General features: G+C 41.2%; 1 protein-coding gene across 1 annotated transcript in view; it reads left to right on the top strand.

Annotated features, from left to right (window-relative positions):
- Positions 1-4,337: 4,337 nt before the first annotated feature.
- The window catches only part of LOC118745419, an 8,336-nt gene continuing 1,570 nt past the window's right edge, over positions 4,338-11,103 (top strand). Inside the window, exons 1-4 of the mRNA XM_036478871.1 lie at positions 4,338-4,484; positions 4,788-5,320; positions 5,425-7,506; positions 7,567-8,071. Coding sequence (XP_036334764.1) covers positions 4,338-4,484; positions 4,788-5,320; positions 5,425-7,506; positions 7,567-8,071 — 3,267 coding nt within the window. The remainder of the gene's footprint in view (positions 4,485-4,787; positions 5,321-5,424; positions 7,507-7,566; positions 8,072-11,103) is intronic.

Here is an 11,103-nt window from a genome sequence, read left to right as displayed (position 1 = left end):
AAAATTTCACTTCGCATTTTGAATAGGAAAAAGTAAGTAAGGGCAGCCCTGACTTCGGCTATGCCGAAGACGTCATGGCGAAGGCTTCATTACCCTTCATGAGCAGCAGAAAATTGAACTTCAACATTTTATTTTTTATTTATGATAAGCAAATAGAGGAAAAAGCTTTTGCACCTTAACAACTAAGATTGAGAAGTTATATAACAAAAAATCTTAACTGAACAATCAGTGGTCCTCAATAGGCCCTGTATGATCGAAAAGTAAACTGGTCATAGAATTGTATGGCTTTAGCTGCCTATATAAATAAGTTATATAGCAAAAACATATATCTGAACAATCAGTGGTATGGATTTGCCACAAAAACCTCAGGGCTTGGGCAAAAGTTTACAGTTTTTATACTTTAGTTTGTTTTCCTGCAATAATTTAATTTTTACTCAAAAGAAACTTATATATCGCTCATTTACTTCAATAGTGTCATAATCTGCAATAATACCAAATCGAATTAAGTATGCAGAAATGACCTCTACCTGGTCTTCTATGTTGTGTAAAAATTTAATAACTGTACCGATTACCAGTAGCTCCATAGAACACAGTTTTTGTACTAAGATAGAAATTTGGATTCATATTGCCAAAATCGTATCGGAAAGATCGTATCAGTTTGTCGCTGGGTGTAAAACAGGAAGACAGGAATTCCTTTATTTTATTGAAAACCTGTTTAAAAAATACTGTACTGTAAAATAAAGATACTGTGAAACGAACGGTGTGTGAACACCAAAAAGCGGTAGCTCAATTAAAATGTTAATTGACTCAACTCGATTCCTGTCTGAACTTAATATTAAGCATACCTCTAACCACTCAACAACAGCGACCGACTGTAGAAAAAAATTTGCAAAATGGACATGACCTTCCAGGGTATTTGTTGGGTTAAAGTTCTATTAAGAAATGTTAATAAGAACCAAAAAACAAAAAAAAATCAATCCCGGGGTCTGAGCATCAGAAAAGGCGGTTGCCCTATATGGGAGACAAACCTTATGGAGCACCAGTCTTGGTGATTTTCTCAGTAGATCTTGAATGAGTAATTATTTAACCGCTCACAAAATTTCTGTAATCGGTACTAAGTAAACCCGTATACTTTATGCATCACAACAAGGACGACGCCCTTTCATTGGGACCTGTTCTGACCTTTGTTGTCTGCTCGGCGCTATGCATAAATGTATTTATATGTTATTGTACGTACTTCGTCGTCATCATCGCCGCCACTGTCAACACAAACAAAAGGACAATTACGCAAATCAATAAACTAAAAAATAAAAACCCAATAACGCCTAAAAGATTTATTTATACACAAATGTGAGTTTTTCAAAAATTAAACTAACAATTGAATACATACTTAACTTGTGTTGTGTGTCTGCGACAAAGGAAATTCCTGTTATAAATATTTGTACTACGCAGAAGGCTTAGGTGAAACGAAGAATGCCTCTATCAATGGGATTTATGTAGTTCATATACTTATTTATGTACATACGCATTATTTCAATAATAACTAGTATTGAGTAGCCGAAATAGTTCATACAGATTTTGCCAATAGATGACGATATATTCAGATAACTCTGGTAATAGGTGTGTACTCGTATTGAGCGGACAAAATTATCCAGCAGCAAAAGTTCTGACAATTTAGCAGCATTCGCTCTCAAAGAGACAAAATATCCACAGAAGTACGAGAACGCAAATTTTGCAAAAACTTGCCACCTTCGCAACAGCTGATCACTTCCACAGTTGCCACTGGTGGTTCATTTGGCAATTTATTTTCTGCTTGGTACATTTTCCCCGATTCGGTATTTTATGCAATTGAATAGTTTTGGTTAAGAAAAACCGTTAAAGTACTTTTTAATTATATCGGAATGAATAAGTTATTTGACGCATTTAAAAATATGAGAATATCCTCCAAACACCCATCATTGATCCAAAAAAATGTAATAGATATAGCTACAATTGTAGCTTTAAAATTATAAAATTTTTATTTCAACAATCAACCTACCAAAGCTGACAACTTCAGCAAAAAACACATCTCAGCATGCTACATTTTAATCTATTTTGGTATATTTAAAGGAAAATTATATGGCAACCATAGTCAGCACACACTTAAGTAAACAAATTGGAGATTAATAGTAAATTAACTAAAAATAAACTCAACCAATTTTGTGCTTAATAACTTTACTCTCTTTTTCAGTGTACCTATACTGCACTACTAATAAAATTTGCAATAAATAATTGAAAGAGACCGTATTTTCTTTCGTTTATTTACAAACATATGTTTGTGATCAGCTGATTTTCTTAATTGCAAGTTTTCGCTAGTAAAAATTTTTCCAGCACAAATTTGCAGCTCTCTATCACGTTTTGCTCTCTCAATTTCCCTACTTTGCAAGTTTTTTGGGGTAAGAGAACTCCGGTGAAAGTTTTCTAAAACTTTTAATAGTTTTGGATATGAGGACACTGTTGCCGTCAAATCTCCAATTTCACCAAATTCACTACATTGAAATATTAGAATTTTTCTCTCCTAATGCATCCCTGAAAAATGACTATGAACACACACCGGAGAAGAGCAAGATACGAAGAAGACGAAATTTTTTAAAGCTGCTCGCGCTCACTTAATTATTTTGTAAAAAAGAAACTGAATTTAACCGAATTAAATAAATAGTTAGACTGCTGAAAAAGTCGAATTCTTTTCTTTTCTCCGCCGTCAACAAATCTTTAAAAAAATTTCTGGCGTCTCGGTAAATATCACTTGGAATCGCGATCACCGTCTGCAGAGTGCACGTGTTATCCCGTTGCACGTAAAGAAAACGGTGGCGATAGCGTTCACAAGGATAAATATCGAGTTAAATCTAAAGCATCAGTTCAGAGAGAACCAAATTTCTGGTGCACTGGCAAATTTCCACGCACACGGCACATATTTATACAAGCACTTGGGCAAATATTACACACCTCGTAGTTTTGTCACAAGGCATGTGCGTTTGCAATATCTGCGGAAAAAAGTCGGACAAAGAAAGAGTCGAAGATTGGGTGCAGTGAGACGATTGCGAACTGTGGTTCCATTTCGAGTGTGTTGGCGTTGACGAGAGCGTGCAATATTATAACTGGAGTTGTGCTTCCTGTATGAAAGAGGCTTCTAGTGTAGGGGCACTACACACTCGCGAACATACAATGCAGCAATCAACTACATCAACGGCCTCCACACCTGAACAGAGAGTGATGGAATCGGCTAGCTCAGCAATTGGTACCACTCAATCGGTTACTCAGTCGAATCACACCGATCTTCAGGGGAACGCAGACGCACAAAAAATAAATGAAATCACCACAACGCAAACTGGTTCCAGCGAAGGTAGTTATCGACAACAGCTTATGATGGCCATGCTCGAAGAAAAGAGAGCAGCAGAAGAACGCTTTATCGAGCAGAAGAACGCTTTATCGAGCAGAAGTACCAGCTTCTCGTGCAGATGAACTCTTCAGGCACTCCGACGTCAGATATCCTGCCAACTCTGCAAGTAGCAGCGAGCACTGCCCCGACGAGTTCACAAATAGCGGCTAGACAAGCAATACCAAAGGAGTTGCCTACGTTCAGCGGTGACCCCGAAGAGTGGCCAATGTTCATCAGCACGTTCGATCACAGCACTGCGGTGGCGGGATTTTCGCATGTCGAAAATATGCTACGGCTACAGCGGTGCCTTAAGGGTAAGGCGCGCGAATTGGTGAAGGATAAGCTGCTCTTGCCCACGATGGTCCCTGATGTCATCAGCACTTTAAAAATGTTCTTCGGTAGACCAGAGCATATCGTAGATAGAATGATCGACAAGGTAAGAAAACTTCCACCGCCCAAGGATAAATTAGAATCTATTATAGAATTCGCGCTGGCTGTACGCAACATATCTGCAACGATGGAGACGTGTAAGCTTTAAGTACACCTGAACAACCCGATGTTGGTGAAGGAGTTAGTTGACAAGTTGCCCAATCAGCATAAGCTCAGCTGGGCGATGCATCCCTGTGAAGACCGTTCTCCATCTATTAAAGTATTTAGCGACTGGCTATATCGGTTAGCTGAAGCAGCATCAACGGTAGTATCACCGGCAGTCATGTACAAGACGAGTTCTGTCAACGCGCACAGCAAGGGCGAAGTACCGAAATCGATCGAGAAGGGGTGGGAGGTTTTTAAATCAGATAACCTGTCCCAGGCGCAGCCGCGACAGTCTACAATGAAATGAATCGCATGCGGAGGGACCGACCATAGTGCAGCGCGATGCGAAAAGTTCCAGAACCTGTCCAGCAGCCAGAGGTGGAATATGGTGAAAAAAGACAAAGCTTGCTATAGGTGCCTCAAAACCCATCGCAAGGCGTGCGGCGTGAACGGTTGTTCGCAAATACATCACCCACTACTCTACAGCGAATGCGTTGAAAGTCCGATGAAGATGGAAAATGATCAAGCGGTAGTAAGTACGCATCGCAGTGATAACGCGTGTCATACCGGTGAATCTCCACGCGGGAGGCGCAACAGCTCAAGAATACGCGTTCTTGGACGAAGGATCCTCTGTCACACTCATAGACGAGTCAGCGTTCCAACAACTGGGTATCAAGGGTGTGTCATCGCCGCTATGTTTGCAATGGACTAGTGAAACTACGCGTAACGAGAGTACGTCAGTACAGGCGTCAATTCAAATTTCAGCACCAAATAGCGGAAAGTTATATCGGCTTAACAACGTTCATACGATACAAACCTCGCGCTGCCTAAGCAGTCGATAAACGCAGACGAACTCCGTAACAGATATCCTTATTTGAGAGACATACCACTGCCCTCATATACCGATATTCAACCAACGTTACTTATCGGAGCGGACAATTGGAAAATCGCTGTACCTCGAAAGATAAGAGAAGGTAGGCGACGCGAACCAATTGCGTCCAAGTGTTTGTTGGGATGGAGTATACAGGGCACCTCGGATGCGACGACACATATAACAATGCATCACAGTACTTGCAAGTGGCAAGAGCTTCACGACATCGTGAAGGACAACTTTAATCTAGACGCAGTAAAGTCGCAAAACTTACAGTCGACTGAGGACAAAAGGGCGATCGATATCCTTGACCAGACCTGCGTAAAAGTAGGCGGACGTTTTGAAGTGGGTCTTTTGTGGCGCAGCGATGAAAACGCGCTACCCGAGAGCTACACGAATGCGTTCAGGCGACTCAACTGCTTGAAAAATAAAATTAAACGCGATTCTACTTTGTACGAAAAAATAGATGATCAAATCAGTAACCTATTACGAAAAGGGTATGCAATTCAGCTGTCGGAAACCGAGATGGCGATCGAAAATAAATGTACCTGGTATTTGCCGATTTTTTGGCACTAAATCCCAACAAACCTAATAAAATAAGGCTTGTTTGGGTCGCCGCCGCTAAAGCGCATGGTAAATCACTCAACGACTTTCTACTCACTGGGCCGGACTTGCTTAACCCACTTATCGAAATACTTTTGGCGTTCAGAGTTGGTCAGGTAGCGGTGTGCGGCGACATCGCTGAGATGTTTCATAGGATAAGCATACGAAAGGAGGATATGCACGCTCAGCGATTCCTATCTTACGATAAAGTTAGAGGTCAGACTAAAGTCTACGTCATGTGCGCCATGACCTTTGGCATAAGCTGCGGTCCATGTATCGCGCACTACGTTCGAAACAAAAATGCAGAAGAACATCAACAGCAGCATCCACAAGCATTCGAAGCTATCCAAAAGGCGCACTACGTTGACGACTATATCGATAGCGTAGACAGCGAGGAAGCTGCCTTCGAAGTAGCAGACCTTGTTCGAAAGGTTCATCGAGCCGGCGGTTTCGAAATACGTAATTGGGCGTCGAATTCCCCAAACGTACTTACAAAGCTAGTAGACGAAGAGGTAAAAGCGCAAACTCCAGTCCAGTTTGGGCACACGGAGAAAGTACTAGGTATGTACTGGGAACCACACACCGACGTTTTTAAGTATGTCTTCAGGTTCACTCGGCTAAGACGACCAGTGTTAGTAGAAGATCTCAAGCCAACCAAGCGAGAGGTTTTGCAAGTGCTGATGTCGATTTTCGACCCACTGGGGTTGTTGGCATGCTACACGGTCGGCCTCAAAATACTTTTACAACGAGTCTGGCGAGTCAACATTGGGTGGGACGAAGAGCTGCCAGAGGCCCTTTGCGGCGACTGGAGACAATGGAAGCGGCTGTTGCCGTTAATGCAAGCAGTTGAAATTTCGAGATGCTACTCACGTAACTTGACTGCGGCAACTGACGTGGAGATTCACACATTCGTCGATGCTAGCGAATATGCGTATGCAGCAGTGTGCTATTTGCGGGTGCTTCGATGTGGCGCGGTCGACGTGCCGTTAGTGGCAGCTAAAAGTAAAGTCGCTCCATTGAAGCCGATTTCTATTCCGCGCATGGAACTACAAGCCGCTGTAATAGGCTTGCGTTTGGCTCAGCGGGTGATGAAGGTGAGCAGACTAAAAATTCAACATGCCACTTACTGGTCAGACTCCAAAACCGTTTTGCAATGGTTGAAAATGGATCCTCGTAATCTTCAACAGTTTGTGATGCATCGCGTCGGGGAGATCCTTGAGAATTCCGACAATACTCAGTGGCGATGGATCCCAACTAAATTGAATGTAGCTGACGTAGCGACTAAAGTAAATAGTGCGGTGGAAAGCAAGCAGTGGTTGCAGGGACCCGAATTCCTGTTCACGCCAAGTAGTATGTGGCCAGATCCTATTGAACCATTTAACGACTTGGATATTACCGAAGTTCGAAAACATGTGCATGTAACGCAGAAAAATCCGGCAATCAAGGTAAATGTAGAGTACTTCTCTAATTGGCGTCGGCTCTATAGGGCGACGGCGACGTTTTATTTGTACGTTTCTCGGTTAAAAGCCAAGCGACTAGGCTACAATAAACCAAGCGAAGTTACACCAGAGATGATTGGCAAGGCCGAGAATCTGCTATACAAACAAGCGCAGGTAAGGGCATTCTATTCTGAGATTAACACATTACATTCAGGGCAACCACTCCGAAAGCAAAGCAAATTATCCGGGCTAAACGTCTACCTGGATAGCAATGGGATATTGCGGATACAAGGGAGAGCTGCTTCCATTAACTGCCGAATGGATGCCATTGTTATGCCGAGGGAAGACCACACGACGCTTTTGATAGTGAGAGCTTATCATGAAAATAACCACCATCTATCACATGATACCGTCATTAATAATGTCAAAAGTTCATACTATATTCCACGTTTACGCATACTATATAAGTCGGTACGAAATGCCTGCCAAAGATGCAACATCGACTATGCGAAACCCGAACCTCCCCAGATGGCACCGATACCTGCTGCGAGACTGGCCAGCTACACGAAACCATTTTCATTTACAGGTGTAGACTACTTCGGGCCAATGCTTGTAAACGTCGGTAGGCACAAAGAAAAGAGGTGGGTCGCACTCTTTACTTGTTTGACTCTTCGAGCTGTACACTTTGAATTCGCGTATAGTCTCGACACCCGCTCATGCATCATGTGTCTTCGCAACTTCATGGCAAGGCGTGGTACTCCATCAGAAATCTATTCCGACAACGGGACCAATTTCAAGGCCACCGAAAAGCGTGTGCGGGAGAAGCTCATCGAAATTGACTTCGGCAAGATAACCGTCAAATACGATCGCATCAAATGGCACTTTAACCTGCCGGGTGCCCCCCATATGGGAGGCGCATGGGAAAGTCTCGTTCGAACGACGAAAACTGTCTTGCGGAGCATATGCCCGAATTATTCCTTCAACGACGAAAGTCTGCGAAGCTCGTTAATGAAGGCAGAGTTCACTATTAATTCGCGACCACTCACTTTCGTAAGCCTCGAGTCGTCGGATGACATCGCGCTGACTCCAAATCACTTGCTAATAGGATCGGCGGATGGCTACAAACCTCCCTGCAACGACGGAATGGATCTTAGGCAGCGTTGGCATCCAGTACAACTTTTCGGAGAGCGTTACTGGCAGCGTTGGGTAAAAGAGTACACACCGGTGCTCACCAAACGAGTCAAATGGTTCTATAAATCTTCACCAATAACTGTCGGCAGCATCGTCATCGTCGTAGACGAAAATCTCCCGAGAAACATGTGGCCAAAAGGAAGAGTAATCGGCACAGTAACTGCGAAAGACGGTCAGGTGAGGCGAGTAACAATTAAGACCCAACTTGGAGTGAGGGAGAGGCCGGCGACGAAGGTAGCTACATTGGATGTCGGCTTGGATGATGTTAAACAACCCTGAGGTTATTTACGGGGTGGGGAATGTTGCCGTCAAATCTCCAATTTCACCAAATTCACCACATTGAAATATTAGAATTTTTCTCTCCTAATGCATCCCTGAAAAATGACTGTGAATACACACCGGAGAAGAGCAAGATACGAAGAAGACAACATTTTTTAAAGCTGCTCGCGCTAACTTAATTATTTTGTAAAAAAGAAACTGAATTTAACAGAACTAAATAAATAGTTAGACTACTGAAAAAGTCGAATTCTTTTCTTTTCTCCGCCGTCAACAGACACTCTTAATATCTAGTTGGTTTATTGTCATTTCAATGGTGACATTTTGGACTGCTTAATACAGTGAAAAGAGCCACAGACAGGCAACAGAACACAGCAATCGGTTGCAACTCGTTTCGCTACATACTAGTTTATCGGTTGGCGATTTTCGTTTTACGTTGTTCGTCGGCAAGTAAACATGTGTGCAAAAAGGACAACAACTCTATAAAATACATGTTCAATTATATATCAAACTCTATTTAACCTGTCTATTAGTTCCTTAATACATATGTAAATGTTTACTTAATCTTGCTATTTTACCGCTCATGTTCACTCTACGAAATCACAAAATAAATTACAAAAATCTAAGAACTCGGCCATACACACGCACCCGATTGCAAGAACCGAAGAGAAACACGCAAGCGAGATTTTCCAGCACGTGAAGACGACCAGTTACATAGTGGCATTGTTTGGAAATTTTTTATTGGGCTGAACTCATTCTCTACAAAAATTTCTGGACAATGCCATCCTGTGATCGGTCGAACACAAACTTTTCACATGCTACAGATAGTTGTTTGAAATTTTGTTATTGTTATTATTATTATTATTATTTATTATTGTTTGTGTTGTTATTTATTAGTTTACAACTGTTTGCTTGTAGAAGGATGTGCGAATAAAAACTATTCACACTCACTTATTGAACGAGGAAACGACATTGAAAATATCATGGATAATCGATAATCGATTAAGAGCAGAGACCCAAAATAATTATTATCCCAATATTTGGGTCCAAAACGTCGCCTTGTTTTAAGAGAATTTCTTTTCGTCTTAGTATAATAATTATTTACGAGAAATATCTTTTTTCGTCTCGTGGGACGTTTATTTTAAGACGGAAATGATTTACATCCCACGTTTTCTCTTAATAGAATCGGTACATGTACTGCCGATTTCACGAAATTAAACGCAAATATCTCCGAGTTCGATTATTGGAATTTGATTTGCTAACATCGGGCAACCCTTTTCACAAAACTAAAACCACGTAAAAGCAAAGCCCATTAATTTGATACCTCATTTTCGATAATCGAACGAACGATACAGATTTGATCACATGAACAATCGTGGCGTTAAATACTTAACGCGTTAAATCTGCGAACTCACTTAAGAAGTTTCATTTCAATAACAAGTCCCATATAATTATTAAGAGAATACATAAATAATTTTCGTCTTGAAATAAACGTCCCACGAGACGAAAGAAATAAAAGTCCCCGATAATTATTATGAGAAGACGAAAGAATTTCCCGCGAGACGAGAAAAAATAAAAGTCACAGATAATTATTAAAAGAAGATGAAAAAGTTTTTAGTCTAACGATTTTCGTCTCAGGAGACGAAAACAACTTTTCCATTGTTCAATAATAATTATACACAATCGGGGTATTCACAACGTAAGTGTCGTATTGTTGTATGTCGTAAACTATAAACGCCTAAAAAATATATTAAGGGGGTTCCCAAAGTACCATCAAAGTCATATTTTGAATTTTCGCAGTGTTAAAAAATAGTTGGCTGTGGTTTCAAGTTCTCTAAACATTTATTTATGCTTTTAAAGTTTACGACATACAACAATACGAAACTTACGACGCCGTTGTGAGTCCCCCAATTATTTAATTTTATTTCTTATATTCGTTGTGGTCCCTGATTAATAGTCGTTTATCTACTAGTCGACACTCGTAATAGGGGCGAGTACAATCCCAGGGATCAGAGCATTAAAATTCCACTTTTACTCTTTCACATGCTCTTTTGGAACACCCTATTGAAAAGCCATATAAACTTCTGGAATTTTGCAGTTTATAGGCCGAGATTTATAGTGCAACTAAATCACCTGGGACGACAGAGGCTCTAACTCCACATAAATCAGGTGTGAGTGTTTTCAGCGACAGTCTCGCAGCCATTAAGGCCTTAATTCTATAATGACAAGCTCGCTTTGTGTTCGGCAATGCAGGAGTAAGATAGACGAACTTTGAGTGAGACGAGTACTTAGCTATTTACTGGGACACAAAGAAATGAAAGTTAATAAGCGGGCGGATATACTGTCAAAAACAGGAATAAACTTACCACTGCCCAGCACACCGGGCATCTATCCCTGCCTCAATTAGAATATGGCAATGACTTTGAAAGTGCCAAAATCAGCAACTATAATCTAAAACTTCCAAGGATGGATTACAAGACACTAGTTGAGGTATTTAGTAGACACTGGGCCTCATGCATAAAAAGTGAGATTAAGATCCAACTCGATTTTCAGTACGAATTCTTGAGCTTGAGCCCACTCCATCAGTACAAAAACTGAGTTTGAGCTTTAGCTCACATTTTATGCATGAGGGCCACTGTCTCGCACAATCTCATGTGTTAAAGCTAGTACTCACACAGTGTGAAGAATAGATGGCATGTGACGTAGATAACTCGAAAGCCATCGCACGGATCAGTCAAACTAATACAACCTTTGGGGAAGAACTGCTTCAA

The sequence above is a fragment of the Rhagoletis pomonella genome, unplaced genomic scaffold (genome assembly GCF_013731165.1).
Source record: "Rhagoletis pomonella isolate Grant_MI unplaced genomic scaffold, Rhpom_1.0 Rhpom_scaffold_00009, whole genome shotgun sequence".
Taxonomy (NCBI): Eukaryota; Metazoa; Arthropoda; class Insecta; order Diptera; family Tephritidae; genus Rhagoletis; species Rhagoletis pomonella.
The sequence above is the reverse complement of the archived record's forward strand: the minus strand, read 5'-3'. Positions and strand labels throughout refer to the sequence as shown.